At 30.0% G+C, this 24,197-nt stretch overlaps 3 protein-coding genes across 3 annotated transcripts; all 3 read left to right on the top strand.

The window, feature by feature from the left end:
- Positions 1 to 4,603: 4,603 nt before the first annotated feature.
- Positions 4,604 to 8,257, top strand: LOC101495890 (uncharacterized). Its single transcript, XM_004501626.4, has 7 exons — positions 4,604 to 5,009; positions 5,099 to 5,368; positions 6,738 to 6,892; positions 7,075 to 7,180; positions 7,276 to 7,398; positions 7,644 to 7,748; positions 7,948 to 8,257. Exons 1-7 carry the CDS (start codon positions 4,860 to 4,862, stop codon positions 8,083 to 8,085), a joined length of 1,047 nt encoding a protein of 348 aa, XP_004501683.1. The 5' UTR covers positions 4,604 to 4,859; the 3' UTR covers positions 8,086 to 8,257.
- Positions 8,258 to 12,442: 4,185 nt separating this feature from the next.
- Positions 12,443 to 15,543, top strand: LOC101496221 (28 kDa ribonucleoprotein, chloroplastic). The gene is made up of 4 exons (XM_073369176.1): positions 12,443 to 12,909; positions 13,003 to 13,101; positions 14,290 to 14,574; positions 15,015 to 15,543. The coding sequence occupies exons 1-4, from the start codon at positions 12,565 to 12,567 to the stop codon at positions 15,147 to 15,149; spliced, it is 864 nt and encodes a 287-aa protein (XP_073225277.1). The 5' UTR covers positions 12,443 to 12,564; the 3' UTR covers positions 15,150 to 15,543.
- Positions 15,544 to 19,392: 3,849 nt separating this feature from the next.
- Positions 19,393 to 20,337, top strand: LOC101496550 (blue copper protein-like). Its single transcript, XM_004501628.4, has 2 exons — positions 19,393 to 19,611; positions 19,733 to 20,337. Exons 1-2 carry the CDS (start codon positions 19,446 to 19,448, stop codon positions 20,122 to 20,124), a joined length of 558 nt encoding a protein of 185 aa, XP_004501685.1. The 5' UTR covers positions 19,393 to 19,445; the 3' UTR covers positions 20,125 to 20,337.
- Positions 20,338 to 24,197: the final 3,860 nt, after the last annotated feature.

The raw sequence follows: 24,197 nt of genomic DNA, 5'->3' as shown, positions 1-24,197 counted from the left end.
CAATTTTTAGTGAATTTATATTTGTGTTATTTTGATTCGGTATATTATCCTAATTTGAACAAATGAATATTTTTTAAGTAAAAAAACTATATGTTCAATATGTCTCACATTGAAATGACTTATGACATAGAAAAGTGTATCTGCATAAATTCTAAGTTCTCGGTTGAAATGAAATGTGACTATAAAAAATATTTATAAGTGACATAACTTTCTTATTTCATAATCGATTTTTTAAGAATGAATTAGATACAATTCAAATAAAAAATCAATGTCAATTCAATCGCATAGTCGAGTTATAATTCAATTTCTCTCTATTCAATTTTACGTTACAATTAGTTCTACATATACTGTTATATTAAGAGAGAAAAACTTTCACATTCTTAATCTAATGATTTACCACCACCTATACTATAAAAGTCATATTATAAAGTCATTTGTAGAGAATCTAATATATTTGAGATTATTTTTGTAGGAGAAATTTCTATAATACTCTAAACATATTTACAAAAAGAAATTTAAAAATACTCATGAGTTGACTAGAAAGTAAAAATCAAAATTGTTAATAAAAAATATATAAAATATCATTATTAATTTTTTTAAAAAAAGTAAAAACAAAATATAAAATATTAATTTATAGAGATAAAAATTTTATTTAACAATTCTAAATATATATAGACACGTACACTAAAGATGTCATTTATATTTTTAAAAGGCAAAAACTAAATGCGTCATTAGAGCAGTAGTTTTGGTTGCAAAATTACAAGTGTGGACCCAATCCATCTCCCATTAGGTGCAAAGGATGCTAAAAAGGCTATGTAGTTTCACTTCATGAATCATATATAATATTGCACACTCCTTTGGAGTATTTGGTAGGAGATTAAACCGTCATATGAAAAATATGCCCATCCATATCCAATAGAATGAACACAAAATTTCTTACGTAATAGCTGGGCAATCATGTTCGTTTCTTAAAACGTGCCATTGGTAGATTCGTATACTTTCATGTTTTTCTATGGATGGAACGTGTCGGTTATACACGTTCTTCTCGTCAAATCAATTTTTTTTTTGTGATCGTTTTCTTTCATTTTCATTGTGAAATATTAATTTATATATACAATGTGTATGTGCTACTCTATACCATATAGCTAGAATATTACTGTACATATATATGTAATCTATAATGTGACATGCATGTAGACAAATCACGGTCAAGATTAAGATTGAAGGGGATCATATTCATATACAATTTTTTTTATATTTATATATACTTATAAATTATGGTGATCCTTGCTATGTTCATATGTTGACGTTACGAATGTATATAAGCTTTATTATTATTATTATTATCTAACCAAAATCATGCAAGTTGGGAATGATGGTCTTTATAGCCAAATTAATACACTTTCAAATCCAAGTCATGAAAGATCCATTATATTTTGTTGTCACTTCAGGAAAAAAGGAAAAGAGCTATAAAGGCAAACCTAGATTGCCTTAAGAAACTTTTCAAGAGCCTTTTTACAATTCAATAATTAATGTACAACACCCTTTTTCCAATCGAACCTGTATGCGCCAGCTTAATTATGATCAACGGTGTGTTTTTAATATATTTCTTAATTCTCTTTTTGGGACCCATATTATTGATTTATTTATTTTTTTCTTCCAAAGTGTCCCCAAAGCTAAAAGTCATAGACTTACTAAAATCTATTTATGTGTCTCACATATTTTAATAAATATTCTTTCGTGCACTCTAACACAAGTTAGAAATTAAATCTATAACAATGTATATATTTAAGAGATTTAATTATTTATTAACTATCTTACAATGTTGGTTTCTTATTAGAAGCACAATTTTCTATTGGATGCTACATTCACTTCTTAATAAAAGCATAATTTGACAGTTTTACGTGCACTAATTTTGTACATTATTATTCTTCAATTAACTAATGTTTAAATAAATACTAACAACGAAATATAGAGATAATATTTATTGGACATAATGTTTAGAGATATATATAAGCTCCGTTTGTTTAAATTTTTTTAAAACTATAATTTTTATAATATTTTATATTTAAGTAAATGATTTTAAAAATAAATTTTCAAATGAAAAGTTATATTGAGAAATTTTTTATAAAAAATATTAAAGTGAAAAGTTATATTGAGAAATTCTTTATAAAAAATATTTTTGAAAGATACTTATTTTAAGAAAATGTAATTTTTATCATATTAAAATATTTAATCTAAATTATTATTTTTAATTAGTAACAAATGATTTTAAAACAATTTCTACTATTTTTAAGTAAATTTCTATAAAAATTATTTTAAAATATAAAGTCATAATTAATTTAAAAAAAATCTTAAGTAAACGGTCCCATAATTAATTAATGATTGTTTGTTGCACCGAAAGAATTTGCCATGGATTTGAGGGAATTATAATAATTATAAGAAATCAGTTGAAAGTTGAAAATTGAGTATGGAGATAATATACTATAATAATTATAAGAAATTAGTGAAAGTTCAAAATTAAGTACGGAGATTCATTCATGTGGAAATGAAAATATATTTGTCCTATGTCTGGTTGCCTTGTGTAAAACGTTGTACTAAGTAGGACCAAACAAAGATCTTTTTACGGTTTTATTTTTGGTATATTGATTGAAAATTCTAGATAATCCAAAATTCTAAACCGTTCAAATATTTTAATTGTATTCTTTTAATTTCTAAATTTTAATATTTGGATTAAACAATTATTTATTTAAATTTGAATTATCTTTATAAAATTTAAAAGTATTGGAATGAAAATGAAAATATAATATTTTAGTCAAAAATTAGATTTTGGAAAAGTTGGTGGATTATTTTGAAATGTTATAAGAGTTAATGTGTAAATTTTGAATCATATAAAAACAGCATTGTAAATTTGAAAAAATTATAGAGATTATTTTATGATTCATATATTATAAAATTAAAAAAAAATTAAGTTATTAATTTAAGATTTATTTTTTTTAAAATTTAACATTAACAAAATACTTCATAAAATAATTTTATCTTGAAATTTATTATCTAAATAAAAAAATTAAATTAAAAAATTTAAATTTCTCTTATAAAAAACTACATCCTCTCAAAAAATTATTTCATTCAAACATATTATTAGGTTAGATTAATTGAATAAACTGCTCGTTTTTAGTGTAGATTTTGTGTTGTCGAAAAGTTTTGTAAAGGAAACGACAGGAATTCCTTAATCATTAGGTTTTTGAATGGGAGAACAATATTCGCCTATTTTTGTTTCGTTTGCTTTCTAGTGAAATGACACAAAGTAATTAAATCGTTTTCCTAAGAGAATGTTCTACAATGATTTTCCTAATATTATTTGCCAACATGGTTTAGTTCACATTTTATCTTTGTAAATAAAAATTCTCATTCTGTCAAAGACAAATTTGTCCAAGAAAATACACACTTGTTGGGGATTATGAAAACACAAACAAATCAACAATGGCAATGTTGAATTAAAACAACACAAACGAAACAAAAATATCGTTATTCCTTCCGTTACTAAACTTTGAATACATATATTAAAGATAATAAATTTGAGTAAGTTTAGTTTTTTTATTCTTTATTCAATTTATAAAAATAAAATTTATTTAATGTATGTTTTTGAATTTTTATGAATACAAAAAGAAAAACATAATTGACTGTATCTTTGTTTTCTAAAAACAAAAACAATTTTTAGGATAGAAATAAAATATTTAAAGGACTAAATGTGACCAACGTTATTATGGGAGGGAGCATTAGTCAAACTAATCCACTTTAAACAATTAATTTACAAGTGCATAGAGTTTCTCTTGGCACTTGTTCCCCATTATTGTAGTGAAATTGTGGGTAATAAATTGATCTAAGTATGACATGAAAAATGGTTGAAGGAGAGTTTATTTGTGTTTAAAATAAATGGCATTTTTAATTTATTTTCTCTTACATGAATGAATTCTATAATTAAAAAAATATAGCAATCCATCATTTTGTATGAAAATATCGATTGTGTTGAGTGAAACCACATAAATTCAGTCATTTGTGATTGAGAGAGATAACTCTTATACATTTTATAGTACGTTTTTTAATGTAATGTATAATTGTAAATATATGGTGACGAAGAAATTACTTGTTGTAGTTTTTGATCGGATATAATTTAGACATTAATAGTTATAGTTTTCTTATCTTTAACATTTAAAATAGTTTTTAATCAAGTCCAAGGAGTAGTCTAATGTGACAAGGAAGAACCTATACATGGGAGGACATGTTACACCTGGGAGGTCTAGAGTTTCACATTTACTTCTAACATTTTATTATCTCCTAGTAACAAATTTGAAATTTTTTGGGGTCAAAATAAAAAGTTGGATTAGGATGTAGTTTTAGTATAAGAAACAAGAAACTGGACCCTCTCTGAACGGCCCAATAACTATGAAGGGAGAAGCCGAAAAACAGTTTCATTTTTTTTTTCTTTTCAACTTTGATAAAAAAAAAAGAATTTTTTATTAAATTAATTTAAATAATTAAAAAAAAACTCCGTTCTAACGGCTAGAACATTAAATTTGAATCGAGGAGGCAAAGACAGAGCGATTGATTTTTTCGCACAAATTATTGAACCAGAGCCAAAACCTAACAACATCAGTTTCGTTGCTTCCCATTTCTTGATAATAATTTTCAACGAATTCAGCCATAAAAAATTGCTACCAAATTACCAATTCTACACTTCCTCCAATTTCCGAAAACCCTAAACTCCGAGGTTTTTTTTAGATTCTTTTAAATTCTTGTTTTTTCCAATTCGAAACACTGAATTCAAAATCAGGTTTTCAATTTTAACATCCACCACAATGGGAGATCTTCCTCGTGGCATCGACGATTACGCGATTAAACAAAACGAGCTTCGAGAATCCGAAGAATCACAATCGCAACTTCGCGAATATAACCTTTCCCTTCTCCTCCAATTGAACCACAAAGACCAACTCCTTCAACGCCACAAGGTTTCACTCATCTTTATTTATAATTATTCGTATTTTAAATGATAATTCAAAATTTCTTATTATTTTTGTTTGTTTTATTTTTGGATCAGTCTGAAGCGGATATGAACGCGCGAGCTTTGAAGAAGTTTGATGCGGAGAATCAGAGACTTGCGTCGGCGTGTCAGAAATTGTTGGGCAAAGGGCAAAACTTGGAAAGGGAAATTGCTTTGTATGAACATGATAGGGAAACCTTGATGGAATTTGGGAATGAAGCTGATGAACGAGAACGACAGGCTCAGTCGCGCGTTTTCGAATTGGAACGGAATTTGCTCTTGGTTATGGATGAATTGAATAAATTCAAGCATCAAAACGATTTAATGGTAACAATTTTTCCCTCTTTCTAATAATATTCTTTGGATATTTTCTCACTAATTTTCACAATCAAATTCACGGACATAAACACAAATACATAGACACATATAATTAAAAAGGCTAACTATAACTTATAAGCCATATATTCCCTCTTGTGGAAAATCACCTCCAAAATAAACTTGGTTTGGATAGAACCCATGAGGATGCAAACACTCTCACGATTCAAGTAAGTGGACCTTTGAGGAGAGTTAGAGGTAAGATGGTATAGAAATTGTGTACTTTACTGCGACTGCATAGCCGTTTATATAGAGGGTCCATTAGGTCTATTGGAGATAGGGGCATTTATGCCTGGAGGATTCTGAGCTACTATTGTCGCCGCCGCCGTTTCCTCTTGACTGTTGGGACTAGGGCTGGCTGTGGTCTTAAGGTTACTTTTGAGTGTAGCCGTGGGCCAAACTGCATTAGACTTGGGTGTATTAGTCAAGATGGACTGGGCCTTGGGCTAGTCCGGAATAAAACCCTTATGATCTGAATTGGTTAGTGCATTATGTTGAGGACGATATTGCAGTTCTTGTTAAGGGGTTTCAGTGTAACCGTAAAGATCAGTAATTTTTTGGTATATTTTAGCATTTAAGGGAATAGAGTCGTTTGAAGTGGATTGAATGAAATTTCATTACATGTCTGAATTTAAACTAGAAACTGTAAGAGAGGCATCTCCCCTTGTCTTCGAAATTGCTCGTAGAAAGGAGTATTTTGGAACTTAATTCACTCACCATAGGTCAGAGTGGCTGAAACTTTTTGCTTCAATAAATTCATAGAAGCAATGACATTAAAGTTTTTGTTTCATGCCGATGATTATACTCCTTAAGTCTCACAATGAGTGTCACTTCAGCAAGAAAACTGTCTCAAAATGAATGTCATTCTCAATTTTCAGTGCAACTTTATTTATTTACTTTTACTATGTGCAACTTACAAAGTATTATTGTACTTTATATTGGTTATAGCAAAATATTCACCAATAATTAAGATGAGTAGTTTAATAAAATGAGTTATCTCTATCTTCTAATTATTACATTTCTTAATAGTGTACAAAAACTTTATTGTGAGACGGAGGGAATAATATATTTTTAGTTTCTAATGGTAACATAAGATATTGTGTGATTACTAATTGGCTATCAGTACAACGGTTATGCATTGTGATGCTGCTACTAACTCAAGAACTATGGATTGACTTTTGTCAATTTGATGTGCGTTGTTTTGATGAAGTTTTATTAGTAATGAGTAATAAGTAATGTCCTCTGCCAGTTTCAGTATTTTTTTTTTGCAAATTCTTTTGGTTGTCAATGTTGACCCCAGATGTTTGCTTTTACTGTGTAGGTCGTTTCTTCTTCTACATGCACATCTGGAGAAAAGAATTTACTTGACTCTCTTTTGGCAACACTTACTAGCAAAAATGATGAATCTACATATGCATTTTTGGAAGCAAATATTGAAAATGCGTCCTGTAAAAGGCTGCTGAGTACGTGGAACTGGTGAGCTTGCAACCTCGTTCTCCTGTTTTCTTCTTGCCATAATCTTTAGGGATTATTCTCATTTGGCCAGTCCTAATTTTAGCTGTCATGATGCTTTTCCCATATATTTATGATAACATAGCTTTTATAACCATTAGAGTCGCTTTCCACCCTAATTTCAAATTTCAATTATGAATTTATAGCTTACAGCCTTCAATTCGGAGAGTTTTGTCTCTAGTTGCCAAAATCAAGTCACTTCAGAAAGATAAGGAGCATCTAACAACTAACCTTCGCAAAGCTGAGGAGGAGGTAAAGTTTGATTGATCCCCTATGTTCTGAACCATTTCATTTCTTTGGATTGTTTGATTGTTGATCCCTTGTCTAACTTTGCCTGGTTTTCCTAGGTCAATTTACTGTTTAATGAAAACACCATATTGGACACGGAGAACAAAAGGCTATTGAAGAAATACAAGGAAAGGAACCACCCTAACTCGGGCGAGAAACATACCAGCAGCGCATCTGCCAAGGCAAGTTTGGTTTTTAAATTAAAAAGAAAAATACTACTAGTACTCATGAAGATTACTCCCTCTAGAATGAAATATAAACAAAAATAGTAACTGAAAAGTTGATGTATCTGGTAAGAGACGCATTGCAAGTTCTTATTCATTTCATTTTCCAGCTGATGATGTATACCCGTCTTATTTGCCTAAATAGTTTTCATATGTATCTTCTGTTATTGCTACCCATATCTCATTTAATTTGAATTTTGCAGTCAAACAAGAGAAAATCTAGCCCCAAAACAAGTAGCCCTATGGAGCGGAAGGAAAGGAATCACCCCAGTTCGGGTGAGAAACATACCGGCAGCCCATCTGCTAAGGCAAGTTAGATTTTTATAAATTTCAAAAGAAAATTGTGATGTACTCGGGCAGATTATTCGCATTCCAGGGTTGCATTGCAAGTGGCGATTCATTTGATTTCCTTTCACTGCTGATGTTATATACCTATCTAAATTGCCTAATAGTTAGTTATATCATCATATGTATCTTCTGTTACCATATTTTATTTGAATTTTGCAGGCATACAAGAGACAGTCTAGTCCCAGAACAAGTAGCTCTGTGGAGAGGAAGATTGATTTTGACGATATAGATTCAGCAAGACAACCACTATCATCCTTACAATATAACTCCCCAGACTGTAGAATACATAAGCAATAATGTGAAACTAATGTGCTACTATAATGAGTTTGATCAATTCTTTAGTAGTGTTTCTGATTAACATATGGGTTGATCAATCATAGTTTCAACTTTACATATCTGTTGCTTCTAAGAATCTATATTGATCACGATTTTTCTTGTTTTACTTAAATTAAATTGAAATTCTTGCCCAGTATAGTATGATATTAATCTTCACTCGGATATTTTATACGGGCATAACAGCCTAAATACATCCCTCATTAAATTAATGATTATTAAATAAGCACTAATGCCCGTTGAAAAAAAAGGAAAAAGCACTTGCAAAAATCATTTTATACAATCGGTGAAAATGTAATTAAACTATTCTCCTATAAGCTCTAAATTATTTTAACAAGCTATGCTAATATGTAATTGGATTCGTTGCGATCAAATATACCTATTCATATATTCAGAACACTATTGTCCATCCGATCTTGATTACACATTTAAAATAATTGTAAATTTTAATTTTTATTTATATTTTGAAATACCAATCTTAAATATAAACCGTCAGATTTGGAATGATACGTATATTGTTGTTTAATTTTTTTTGAAGCATACATTATCATCCAATTATAAACCACTATTTTGCCATGTCACACCACCAAATTCAAAACATCCTTAAAAAACCGAGGTAATTTGGTGGAAAACAAAATTCTCATTGAAATCACTATCTTTTGCATATATCTTTAAAACATTATAAAATTTCATTCACAAAAATGTAAAATTTTTAACTTAGACAAATAAAAATACAAATTTTTTAAATGTCATAAACTTAAAATAATATCATAAATTAAAAATAATAGTAATGAAAATACGAACTTACAAATAGAATTTTGAGGTTTTTTTTGGAGGAAAATTTTATTGTAAATATGTATAAAAAGTCATTCAAAATATATATTAATGTATCAATAAAAAATAAAACTATTTGCAAGATAATTTAAAAAGTTTTTAAATATCATAGGACTAAAAATTATTTAACCTTTTGAATAATAAACTCATTTTCAAAGTTGACATTTTATCTTATAAATGACAAAAAAAAATTACAAAATAATTGAGACTAGAAGGTCAATGCAACAACTTTTTTTACAACAAAATTAACCTCTTAATTCTTTTAATTATATTATAAGAAAAATTTAGTGTGTTGGGATTGAAGTCACAATGTCAATTACAAGAAATAGAAGTTTGAAGTGTAATTGCCATTTTTTTTAAATATTTCTTGTTTAATTTAAAATTAGTTAACTCAAAATCAATCTAAGTTTTAAAACACGATAAAAACATAATGTTCTTGGTCAGTGAAATCACAAATTTTGTTTCTCTACGAGACATATGGTTAATTAATCATAAACAAATAGAGATAAGGGAAATATGATCGCGCGCGCGCGCACACACAGACACATATATATATATTTTGGTTCACCTAAAGTGGATTACGTTCAATTATCACAATTATAAGTTTTTTCACTAAAGTGTTCAAACAAGATTGTTCTTGTTTTTCATACCACCTTTTCAGATCAATCTTGATTTGTTACAGTATATTACTCTTCTGCCTATAAAGGATTTCTGATAGTTACCTTTCAATATTAGAGATGGTTTTTACATATCACCTTTTAACCGTAGAAGAATTTTTTACAATTTATTCAAACTATATTCAACACAATAGTCTTGAGTTATAAATGTGATGATTTAAAGAATTTGATGGATCTGAGTGTACTAACCATTTGTTTGAGTTTGAATTCTTAGCAAATGACTCAGTAAAGTAGATCATTGAATCTAGTGAAATGAAACTGGAGCCTTTCTTTTTTATTGAAGAGCTTTAGTATTTTCAAGTATGATTGTATATGTGATAGATTGCTTGCACTTGGAACTCTTGCCTTATCCTTGACCTTGAGGTTCCTTTTAAAGGCTTTATGGAGGTTGACGACAACTCATCTAACCGTTTAAAAGTCCAAATGTCTCATTTTAGCTTTAATGGATAAATGTTGTTTAAAACAAGAATGTTCTTGCTTTAAAGATCATAACGACGTTCGTTTCTGTTTTGAGAAGTGTTGATCTTAAGAATTTTTGACTGTTGTTTTGATGTCATACTTTGCTATGTCTCGTGTGCAGACTGCTCAAATGTGCACTTGTAGTGTCTAATCAAGTTTGTCATGGTTGTACTTATTGCTTTATCAATATGAAGACTGATATTGCTTGCTTGATTATGATGCATAACTTTTGCCTTTGTTTTAGAATAGATCATTCTGATGCGATCTTGTATACATATAATAACTTTGTAAATGATGGTTTATTTGCAAATTAGAATCGATCTTTATCTTATTTTCCTTTTAAAAACAAGAACATTCTTGGTTTGAAGAAACTGAAAGCTGTGAAGAACGATTTTTGCTTTTCAAGAATTCTATTTCTATTAACTATAATGTTCTTCGATTATTTGAATAATCTTGTTTCTTCCAATATGATCTTGTGTTGATATATTTAATACATATCTTTAATTATTACACTAAAAAATACATGTTAAATAACAAAACACTTTTTAGAATCATAATTAGAAGTTTAATTAACTTTGTTTGATTATCATCAAAACATTAATTTGAGATTTTGTCTCAACGTGAATTTTACTTGTAAGAATGTCTTATAACCTATTGAGTCCTTACTAATATAAACAACAATCAACCAACATGCCAACAAAAATAATCACCATGAAATAAAAGAATGATTATGGAAAAAGATTGTCTACCTTTGTGGCAGGAAGTGCACCATACCTTTGAGGCAATCTCTTACGTTCGATTAATTTAATGCTTCAAAACAAGCCACATATTTATTATTTAAATTTTATTTATTTTAAAATAAAACTTAAAAAACATGCCTTTGTGGCTTCATCCGGTCACATTCTTTTTCCCCACAACCCACAGCGTTTGCATGACCCACTTCGTCATCGTCCCCCACACCTCTGTTGTCAACTATACACTATCGTGCGCCGCCATCGAAGGTCAATCGAGTTCGCACGTTTCACGTTCACTATTCTTTTTCATGCAATCCATCATATGTGCGACCCACGTGTCTCGTCGTCGTCCCCCACACCTCCGTCAACCAGTGGCGGAGCTTGCCGGAAAACCTTGGGGTGGCCGATATAAAGATAAACAAAAAAATTCAAACAAAAATGCAAAAAAACTCAATCACCTTGTATGCAACAAAAAAATTCAAACACCTTATGTGCAACAAAAAAACTCAAACACTATACATGGACATAAAATCAAACACCTTACGTGCAACACAAAAACTCTAAACAAAAATCAGCACCATCGTCTAATTGAAACTCCAAACCAAAATTCCAAATTCCAAACTCCAAATTAAAGCTCCAAACTCAACACTAACAAAATAAGCTTTAAATTTCATGCTAACTGAACAACAAAACAAAAAGTAGAATTCCACAAAAACATCGGGTACTGCCATATAAGTTAAATTCTTAGGATAGGTAAAAACTCAACAAAATGAAGAACTCAAAACTGACATAGGAGCAACGAACTAAGAAAAATTGAAATTAACAGAGCCAAAGGAGCGACGAACTATCAAAATTAACTAACAAAGGAGCATGATTCAAAACTAACAGAATTCCAAATCAGAACTAACAAACAAAAATCAACACTAACTAACAACAATCAGCACTAACAAAATAGAAATCTGAACCTTTTGAACAAAGCAGCAACGCGATCTGGAGACAGATGCAGTTGCGACGAACGACAACGACGAACAGCCAGAGGCAGTCAGGCAGAGGCTGCCGCAGGCCCGCAACGAGCAGAGGAGCGATCTGGACTGGAGGCAGAGTGAGGCGGCCGCACGTTTGCCGTGATTGTGAATCTGAATCTGGAGAAGGGAGAGAGGAAGGCTGGAATAGAGAGGAAGAAAGAGAAAATTGAATTAGGTTTAGGTATTGTTGTAATTTTTGAGTTTTAACAAGGCCATTTTAGTCATTATATCTATAAAAAAAATTTATATTTTTTCTTGGGGTGGCCGTGGCCACCCCCTGTCCCAACAAAGCTCCGCCAGTGCCGTCAACTGTACAATGCCATCAACTATCTTTTTTCAATGATTATAGATTGTATGTCGATCATAACCAATTATCTTAATATACATTCATATTTTTAACTGTTTTTTAAAAATAACTAGCACATTATTAATTCTTATTGGACATCGACTTAAAACAATTAATTTTCACATACATTGCATTTGTTTTTTCTTATAAATATTAATTAAAGAACCAAATAAAAATTAAACGGTTGACAAAAAAAAATCAAGCAAATATACGTAGGTTTGGAACCCAACGGCAACATATCACAGGACAAGTGTGTCATTTTTGGACGTTGATGCCCTTATCCATTTCTTTTGGCACAACACAACAATCCTCAAATATTGAGATTGAGAAACGAGAAGAGAGTAAAACCCAAATGCTCTGAAAACTGAATGAATGTAATGGCGCTACTACGTCTTCCGTGCTTAACACCAACACAAACACAAACTCAGTTATACACAAAACAATACCTTATTCACTTTCAGAACAAACCTTATTCCACCAATCCCAATCTCTTCTTTTCTAAATCACAATCTTCATTTCAATTTCCAACTCTATCCCTTATCAGAACCAAACAACACGCTAATTCTACTTCCGAACAAGTAACCGTTGAAGAAAAAGAAGACACTGAAGAATTGTCTCGTACTAGGTTGCTCGCTCAGAATGTTCCATGGACAAGTACCGCCGAAGATATTCGTTCTTTGTTTGAACAACATGGAAAAGTCCTCGACGTTGAGGTTTTTTTTCTTCTTCTTCTCTGTTTTCTTCTGTTCGTTTGAATGTTCTATTTTTTCTGACAAATTTTTAATTTATTTTTTTTAATTTTGAAGCTTTCAAGGTATAATAAGAACAGAAACAGGGGTTTGGCGTTTGTGGAAATGAGTTCCCCTGAAGAAGCTCTTGCTGCTTTCAATAGTCTCGAATCGTATGTAAGCATAATATCATTTTTACGCTCTTTTCATTTTTTGAATTTTCTTTAGGTTTCATAAACTTTTTCATTAACTTGTGAAATCTATAGTTAGGGTTTGGTATCTTTTATACTGGGATGAGATGAAACACTTGTGTATGTTTGGTTTCAATGTGGGATTGCCAAAATTACTTTGAGTCACCCTAATCTTTTCAAACCTACAGTGTAGTTTTTGCAAAATCACTTGGGTTCACCGCGGTTTTGCCAATTTCGCAGCAAAATCAAACATGCTCAATTTGTGTATGTTTGGTTTCAGTTAATGTATGAGCTAAAATTGATTCTAAAAGTGTAAAATTGTTTTTCATATTTCTTGATATGCTTGAATAGAATTGATTTTACTTCCTAATTGATTCTAAAATGTAAAATTGTTTTTCATATTTCTGGATATGCTTGAATAGAATTGATTTTACTTCCTAAATTGATTTAACGTGTTTTGGTTATGTGGTGACAAAAATTGATTTTCAATGAATTGACTTTGTAAAGTTGATTTTAGTTAAAAGTGAAATGAATGTAAAATGATTTATGTTTAGATATCTTCAGGAAAAAGTGAGTTGACTATTAATTTTGTGTAAAAACCACGTTTGGACTCAGAAACTATAAATCATAGCTTAAAGCTAGCATCAATTTATCAATTATGCTCCATAGCACCCAAACATATCAGAATCAATTATACACCTCCAAAATTGATTTTGGCTATTCCAAAAGTGCAACCAAACATGCACTTAAACCTTGAATCTAGAATTTGGTGCTTTGCCTTCTAGAATTGAATTTTAGCCTCAAATTAATTGTTCAAGTAACTTTTACGTGAATGTATCTAAATATAAATCATTTTACATTCAACACATATTTAAATAAAATCAATTCATTCAAAATCAATTTTTGTCACACATAACTAAACATACTCATAGATTGTTTGTCTTGCAATTTTATTTATTTATATGTAAAACTCATCGCTGAAAATTTTACTCCCATTAGGGGATACGAAAATACAGAGTGATGACAACCTTATGTCATTTTGATTTTTCTGTGCCTTAAGTTTTGTTGAATTTACTTTGGTGTCTTTATTTACTCTTTCTTTTACTAGTACACTTTAGGAAGGCACCTTGATTCGAAGTGTTATTAATTAATTTGTTCATTGAATGCTGCGTAGGAGTTTGAGGGTCGCGTAATACATCTCAAATATGCTTGGCCTAAAAAGGAGAAAACGCCGCCCCCGGTGAAACAAAACCCAATAACATTTAACTTGTTTGTTGCAAACTTGTCCTATGAAGCAAGGTCTAAAGATCTCAGGGAGTTTTTTGATTCTGGATCTGGTAGAGTTGTTTCTGCAGAGGTTATATTTAATGAGAATCCTAGAAGGCCCTCTGGTTATGGATTTGTTTCATTCAAGTCTAAGAAAGAAGCTACTGAAGCTCTTTCTGCGTTTGAAGGAAAGGTAACTCCTCGTTTGTTGTACCAATTTATTTATTTAGACCTGCGAGTATGTGTATATTCATTCTGTTAGAACAACAACCTTAGTTTAAAATAAATAAAAAACTTATACGAAAAATGCAAATAAAAAACACATGAGATTTGATCACGGAGTTCGGCTAATTCAGCCTATGTTTCTTCCAGTTGATTGGTTGTAGACTTGTAGTACATTTCTATTATATATCAAGTTTTGGGTTACATATTACAACTTGTGTTTAAATACTACGGTCCAGTTTACAAGATTATTACTATTGAACAATATCCCTCGAGCGACCTACTCACTTATCAGTATACTTGAGCCATACTCAACACATTCTAACAAATTTTCTCTGCAATTTCTTAGAGTTGGGAAAACTAATATTTAGTGGCTAGAGTTGACATTGGAAAAAAATGATTTTTCTGCAGAATTTTATGGGAAGGCCAATCAGGGTGAAACCTAGTAAGCGATTTGTTCAACCGGCAGAGGAGAGTGCGGTATCTGAAGAAGATACATCTTCTGAATTAAGCGTGAATGAGGCGGAACCTGACAAAGCTGGTTGATACCATTATTTCCTTGCTGCAAATCAATATTATTGATGTTGTATACCCTTGCTTCGAACGTTTTGATCGTTTGCTCATTCTTACCAATATATGCAAAGTCTTCGATTGGTTTTAATTATGTGTGTTTCACAGGTGGTTTGCACCTTTGTGAACCAGAGGCTGAACAAATAAAAGAAAAGGATAGGTGTAAGCACAATCATTTCTGTGACTCAAAAAATGACTAATCTTGGTATATGGATTGATGATATCCTCATGAAATCTTGATATCTTCATCGCATCATTTAAAATTGTTATAGCATGGTAATGTATCTTAATACAGCAATAAACATATCTATCTTAGTGGTATTTGCATCTTCATTAATTACATATATCAAGTTACATTGTGGTATGACAATATGATTGCTTAGGTTCTTTTGACGGAAATGGATTACCCGTGTTGTGTTACATATTTGGACCGTCCGATTTCCTATCAATGGTTGAGATCGTTTACCATTATTTTATTGATTGTGTAATACAATCTATCAGATCTCAAATCAATGGTTAAAATTGATTATCATATATTATTGTGTGATATCATTAAAGCAGACAATTCAAGTCCTCTTAGGCTGTTATTTTATATCCGACTTTTAAGTTGCTTCAAATGCTTTATGCTTTCAAGTATGGTAACTTTTATAATGACATTAACTATTTTTATTCTTTAATACGTGTCCTTAAGGCTTATCCATTTATTTTATTTGAATAAATTTAGATTAAAAAGATATATTTCCATGTCTGACTGAGGAGAACCACTAATTTCTTTTTAGTTTCATTCCTTTTATTTCACTCTGTTTTGTTCCATCCAATATTTCATTTCACCTTCCATTAGATACCAAAATGTAGCCTAAAGATATCACATATCACTTCCATTCCATCATGCCTAGTGGTTTGTGTGACTTCTGGAATGGTTGAAGTATTTTTGTGTGAATAATGCAATGCAATAGGCCTATTTATTTCTGAATTTATTTCTAAAGTATTTTTCTAGCCGGACCGATAGTGATTTAGTGGTGAAATAATATATAAGCTAAATAACATTTGTGGTCCCTTAACTTAATTTCAGGTAATGTTTTAGTCATTTATTTTTTTATTTTTTTGAGTTGGTCCTTTATTTTAATTTTAAGTGACAATTTGATATTTTATGTTTTAAAATTTCAACAATGTTATCTGTTTTTATACAAAAATTCAAAAAAATCATCAAAATTTTCAACTAAAACCCATAAAATTAATAATCATCTTCAATATAATACAAATTTTATCAAATCCATAACTCAAATATTCAAATACGCTCATATTTTCATCTCCAACAACATCAAATAAAGAATGAAAATATGAGTTTATTTCAATATTTAAGTTATGAATTTGATTAAATTTGTATTTTATTGAAGATGATAATGAATTTTATGGGACTTTGTTTAAAAAATTTGATGAATTTTTTAATTTTTGTAAAGAAAAGGACAACATTGTTGACATTTTAAAACATAAAATATTAAATTGTCACTTAAAATAAAGGACCAACTCGAGAAAGAAAAATATAAAAGACTAAAATGTTACCTGAAATTAAGTTAAGGAATCGCAGATGTAATTTAGCCAAATATATATTTAATTTTAATTTTTTTACAAAAGATATAAAGTTATTTAAAATAGTATCTACCATCACCCAACCACTAATGTGATCATAACCCAAGATATTTTCTTTATGCATTTTAGAAAACATTATATTTAAATTCTATAAAATACTTTATTCGTTATTTTACAGTTTTTATTTTAAAACTATTTACACAGTAAAAAAATGTTGTTGACAAAACAATAATTAACCTAATTAATAAATAAAGTACTAGCCAAAGATGTGTGATCAATCTAGCTGCTCCAAAAAAGAGTATTTTAATCATTTAAGATGCTAAGACATTATGGAAATCATGAGCTTTTTAATAATATAGTTTCCTTACTCACCGCCTTTCCTTTTTCTTGTTAATAGGGTTCTTTTTTAGTCAATTCAAAACTTTTTTGGTGGCAATTTGTCCGAGCAACAAACCACAGTGAAAAACCTAAAAGTAATGTTTAAAATAAATGAGAATGTTCTCTTACAATATCTTTAGTAGTAAGTTCTTAATAAATATAAAATACCAAGGTGATTTGAATTTTCAACATGCTTCAATAAAAACTCCTCCGTTTCTTCTTTTAATTGTCACATTTTATTTTTTTTAATTGTCATAATTGTATGAAAAATTTACTTTTATCTAACAATTATTTTTAAAGTTTAACGTAACATTACTTATTAATTTATTAATGATACCTTTAATTATTTATGGTAGAAAGTAAAATATATAAAATTCTATAATAAATATTTAATGACATAGAAAAAAAATAAAATAATGAAATCAAAAGTAACCCACTTTATTTGTTGCTTTGATATGCGTAAACAAACAACAAAAATAACAATTAAAAAGGAAGTGAATATTACTTTCCTTGACCTTACAAACTCAAAACAAAAACCATAGTATCCAACTAACATGGTGATGAAGCTATTACCTTAATACGGGATACGTTTTTGCCCTTGATTGTTTCATGTTATTGGATGAGGAAGTTAACCATATTTATTAATAGTAATATACCAACCATACTAATATATATTCTATATTTATTGTTGCTTAAATCATATTAATCAAATTAGTTTATTTTATTTTATTTTATCTTATGTCTAATTTTGAAGGGGGTGCTTGCTCCAATGATACTCTTAAACCACAAATTGTAGTTGCTCAAATGGCCTGCTTTTTGTGATCTCAAATTTTATGACTATGTCAAGATGATTTGATAGCCTAATGACTCCCTAAAGAATGAGAACCCATGAAATAGTCTTATCGTGTTTGGTAAGCTGTTAGGATCCAGATTTTAGATGTCACATTTTTTTCCCAAATCCATTAATCCTCATATTTTGTAACCACATTTGCCAATTGCTACGTGAAAAACTGTGACGTGTGGTCTATAGTGCTCCGATGCTTGAAAATCACTCAATATTTATAATCAATATTTCAGTGTTGAATCAATATAAAATATATCATTTAATTTTTAATGTCGTAATATTTGCTTTTTTTTTTTTTAATTTAAAATTATCTCCGATTAGTTTATCGTCTCAATTTGAAAGACGGATAATTCTATAATATTTTACTAATGGAGAGTGATATTGATAGTTTAGTATACTATAGATCATCATATGAGACACTTATTCACCATTAAAATCGCCTTATAATTCGTTGAAACTTTATAATTATGAATTATACACCTTTTGGTATGCCAATAGTTAATGGTAGTTTTTTCCTCTATCATTATATTCTTAAAAGCCTCCAATCAATATGTTTGTATCGATAAATTCAAATATATATTTTCTTCAAAAATACACTTCTAGATTATTCGACCCAAATAGAATTATAGACGAGAGAAGAAATAATAATGATAAGTAGTATAGTTGATGGTAAGAGATTCAGCTATATGACGCGTTATTAGGAGTTGTTGCGTTGCTTTATGTACCGCAATGAGTAGGTTCTAAGCAATAATTCATTTTCAAACCATTATCATGCTTACGAAATTATGATCGATGTTAAGGGACCGGACCCTACACAAGTGTTCCTTCGAGGCACCAAAACATTACCTTCCCAACATACCATATAGCTACAAAAAAAAAAAGAACTTACTCATTTCCTTAAAACAAATTTGAATATTAGGCAAGCAAAGGACAAAAGGGTATGATCCTAATCTACCCTTCACTTTTCTTCATTAGCAATCCATCATAAACGATTCAATCTTGGACTATTATAGGTGAATTCTTATTGCAAAAGAATATGACCAATTCATTTCAACCACTACTATTTACATATATCTTATAATGGAAGTTGGAAACAACACAAGATAATTTGAATTTCTTATTATTTATGCAATCAAAATATCAATAACTATTTAATTGAGATTACACAATCTAAACAATACATATTTTTATTTTATAATTTGAAATACTGAATTTAAATTTAAATCATTTAAATATAATCATATGGTGGTTAATATCTTGAATATATCATAAAAATAAAAAATAAAAACTTTTTATGGGCATGTATTAGGTAAGGAGTGTAAGTGAAGTTATGTTCATGCAAAAAATTGACAAAATGGGCCTAACTCTAACAACTCCCATTCCCTTGTTGTTTGCAATAATATAAAGCAAAGCGAATATGAAACAACAACATCCTCATAGCATCCTCTATTGTCTTAAAAATGGCATTCTCTAATGCTTTGATTTTGTGCTTCTTTTTAGCAATAAACATGGCAGTTCCAACCTTGGCAACAGTGTACACAGTTGGAGATACATCAGGTTGGGCAATTGGTGATGATTATAGCAGTTGGGCAAGTGACAAAACCTTTGCAGTTGGTGATAGCCTTGGTAACAGCTTCTGCCAACTATTTACCTTTTGCATTTTTTCAAACAAAACTCAATACTTGAAGAAATTATATTACAATGATATTTCTTAAAAATAATATTTGAATGAAATTGAATGTGACAGTGTTCAACTATGGAGCTGGACACACAGTGGATGAAGTTAAAGAAAGTGATTACAAATCATGCAAAACAGGAAACTCAATAAGTACAGACAGCAGTGGTGCCACAACCATTCCTCTAAAGAAATCAGGCACTCATTACTTCATATGTGCTGTTCCTGGACATTGCATTGGTGGCATGAAACTTTCTGTTAAAGTTGTTAGTAAACCTTCTTCTTCTTCTTCTACTGCTCCTTCTGCAACACCATCATCATCAGGGAAACCTTCACCTTCTGATTCCACTCCTACCACTACTACTACACCAACTAAGCAAAATGAATCTTCAGCAACTATTGTCTCACCATTTCTTGCTATGTTCTTCACTGTGACATGGATCTTTCGTTATATTTTGGTATGACTTATAAGCCAGGACAGAGGCAGTGCTATCATTTCTTTCCTTTTTTTGTTATTATTATTATCTCTTCATTTGCTTTCTTAATTGTTTCATCTATTCAGATTTATTATTATGAGCTTCGTGTAGTAGTATTAATTAACTAGTAATCTAGGTAATCTTGCATTGTTTTTCTTTGTTTTGTTGGGTTAAAATATTGAATCATTATTGGTTACTGGATTTTTTTTTTCTTCTTTATTTTTGGTTCAAATCTCATTTTGAGATCAGGGTAAAGTCCTAACATAAGTGAATTGAGTAGATAGAATATAAAAATCTGTTTTTTATTTATTTATTTATTTATTTAATCTGTCAGACAACTATGTAGGATTTGCAAATATTTACAGTGGCAAAATGGAAACAACTTAATAATTCGTTACAAATGACTGGAGAGATTGTTGAGTTAATTCAAAAAAAATAATGGGAAGTTTTTTCTAGATTTGTTTTTTGAAGCATAAAAATCATGTTCCAAGTATGCAACTCGATTTTTGAGTTAAGGATAGTGAGAGAGCTATAATTAGAAGGTCCATTGTTTAGTTTGCTAATATAGTTTTTATTTTCCAAGGAAAATTTCTTACCTTGTAGAAGTCAAATTTTTTAGACAGATTGTTGTAGTCAAATTTAAACTATTAACATCGGAAGAAAAAAAAAAATTCAATTCTCACAAATTTTGACTACTTTAGCATGAAAGAAATGTTTTGGTCTAAAAAAAACATGAAAGAAATGTTATAACTGCAATTTCACCAACACTAAGCATAGAGTAAATCTCCAATTTTCTTTATTTCGAGGAGGAACAGAGATGGGTGAGGATGGTGACAAAAAAAAAAGTAATTTTCTCTTTAAAAAAATGTGTTATTTATGGTGTGAACTAAATATGTATTTGATTAAACGATAGACAGTTATTGTCATATATTTAAGAACTTATTGTCATATATTTAGAACTTTTCTACTGTAATAGAATTCTTCTAACATAATAATTAGAAGCTTCGATATACAACTTTTTTGAAATATCTTACTAAAATTTTGTATTTTTAAATAATTTTATTTACTATTAACTAGTCTTAGCTGAAAGTAGAATAAAGATTCATTTGCACTCATCTTTAATATACTCTATTTAGACTTAAATATAAAAGAGAAAATTGAGTCTACAAAATTGATATATTTAATTAAAATTTAAAATAAATACATTCATTTTAATTCACTCACTTTCACTAATATTTCGAAACGGAAATAGTACATCTAAATGGCATATACACATCTCTAGACATTCCCTTGTATCAATTATTATATCGAAGTGGTGAATGTGTTATTTGATATGTGAGGAGAGGTGTGTGTTGATACAAAATAGGATGATGGATGATTGTGAAATTACAACCACGTTCATATTAATTAGCTGTATTTTTCAAACAACACACATGCAACCAAACGTGAAAGGAACTATAAATTATTAATTGACTTGTGTTCCGTTCGTCAAACGTTATACCAAATATAGCTTCTTCTTTTTTTGTCAACTAACCAAATATAGCTTAAGCGTGCGTATTTTAACGTTGACAACGTATCCTAATTAAACTCTTCCTTATCCTGCCATCTACAGTGTTCGTTTCAAATCTCCAAATTCAAAATATATACATCCCAAGTCTACATGAACAAAACTAAAATATATCAATTTATTTTTCTACATAACAATCTAACAATCAGATAATGCTCAGGATTAAAAATAAAGTTTGTTATGTTATTTGCTTTTGTTGTTACAACGTGCCCTCATCACGCTAATTTGTCGCCATAAGTTCTAATAGAGTCCCACAAAGAAAAAAAACATTATAAAAAACTTCGAGAATAAGAAACCATTTATTATGTTGTAGCTTTGTGTAGCAAAAAAGTATACACGCAGCTAATGTTTTCATAGTATGTGTCGCAAAGCACATGCGTGAGTCATGTTAAGGACCACAAACATGTGTTGATATGTCACACATGTTAAAGCAAACAACACCTTTTTTCCGCACTTATTTTTTTTCGTACCATTTTCCTCACTAAATTAAACAACAACACAACGTGACTTTTATCCATTTTTTGCTTTAAAACCCCTAAAAATTAGAAAGAAAATCAAAAACAATTTTTTATAGCAACAAACTTAGAAAAATTCTAATATAAACCATTAATGAAAAAGGGTTCGAATAATTATAAGCAGAAATAGATATTTCGTACAGAAAATAACCAATTTTATGTTTGAAAACACAGTTGTAATATATTTTTAATTAATTTTTTTTCAATTATAGTTTTTTTAATAAGTGTTCTTGCATTTACCTTTAAAAGATATTAGACATTTTTTATCTCTTAAAAATAAATAGTTATTTTTTAATAGTTAAATATGTTATACCGATAAAAAAAAAATATTTATTGCATATTAAATTGACATCGAGCTATTGAAACAAGCAACTAATAGGGGAAAATCATTAAACAAATGTAGAATAAAGAAGCTGAGTAATCCGTAATCAAAGCCAAATTAATAATAATGACAATAATAATTCTCGGAGTGAACTACTATGCTATATGAATGAAACTCTAAACTGTTTCTTTATAATGATAAAATAAGAAGAAAACAAAAGATCTCCCAAAGAGTAATCACTATAAGTAACATAATCCACCGTTAATCACAATCATAATATTAAAAATCATATATTAACTAACTTAGGCTGAACATAGTAACGTGATTATGATTCCTAACCGTACATAACTAACGAAACGCCACGTCACACTTCAGATCTACATCATCAAACCAAATGCCACAATAGCGGCGACGGATCCACCGACGGCGACTCTAACGGAAGCGGATTCGCCGCTAGGAGCCAGAGCAGGACCATCGCCGACGGTAGCAGGTTCGGAAGCGGAGGGGGAAATAGTAGGAGCGACGGGAGCGGGAGGAGAATCGATCGGAGACTCAACCGGAGATTCGGAAGGTGAGACGGTGGTTGTTGTTGGTGTTGGAGAAGGTGGAGATGAAACTTGAGGAGGTGAGGCTGGAGCGGGAGTAGGTGTAGCGGTGGGAACTGGAGGAGGAGTGGCGGTGGGAGTTTGAGGAGGAGTGGCGGTGGGAGTTTGAGGAGGAGTGGCTTTTGGTGTAGGTGTAGATGCCGCCGGAGCCGGTGATGATTTGGGTGAGGCGGTGGGAGAGGTAGAAGGTGCTTGACCGAGAGCGCCGGTAGCAAGTAAAACGGTTAGGAAGAAGAAAGCAATGTTATGAGAAGACATGGTTGATGATATATTAAAATATTATTATTATTATGTGAATGAATGAATGAATATTGGTAATGTGAGAGTGAGAAAGAGAAAGAGAAAGAGAAAAGAGAAATAGTATATTGATTTTGAAGAGAGGAAAAGGAAGGAAATGGAATGTGAATTTAAATAGGAAGAAATGAATTGAGAGAGGTGAGGATGAGAAGTGTTTTCGTATTAATAAGCGGCAAATATTTTATGTTTCTAGGTCTTTACCGAGTCTACCGCGCTCAACCGACCATTCTCAACAACAATTTTATTTCATTTTATCAACTAAAATATAAACTCTCTTAGTATTAATTTACTCACCATTCAAATTCACATTTCTCCAACCCCAAACAACTTCTTCTTCATTTTACCGTAATAACAAATTGATTTCCTTTTTGTAACACCATAACAGTAAATTGATTAGCTCAACATACAATTTCTTGTTGTTTTTGTTATTAATTTTTTAGGCAATTATTATTATTTTATTTATGATTAGTTATTATTTATCATTATAAGGTGATAGGAAACGTTTTACTTTTACATACTTGTATATAATATAATCACTGGCCTATGGAATATGGATGAATGTGACTAAGACTAAAAAACAAAATGTAAGTCAAAAATTTTGTTTTAAATATATATCAACCATTGAGTCGAAACCTCTCTTGACTTAGATTGTTTTTAAGCACCTCTCATTTTTATAGATCGGATAAGAGTGGTATAGAATCATTTTTTTTTAAATCTATAATCATCATTTTAAATCATTTTAAAAAAATGTATTC

The sequence above is a fragment of the Cicer arietinum genome, chromosome 5, assembly GCF_000331145.2.
Source record: "Cicer arietinum cultivar CDC Frontier isolate Library 1 chromosome 5, Cicar.CDCFrontier_v2.0, whole genome shotgun sequence".
Taxonomy (NCBI): Eukaryota; Viridiplantae; Streptophyta; class Magnoliopsida; order Fabales; family Fabaceae; genus Cicer; species Cicer arietinum.
The sequence above is the reverse complement of the archived record's forward strand: the minus strand, read 5'-3'. Positions and strand labels throughout refer to the sequence as shown.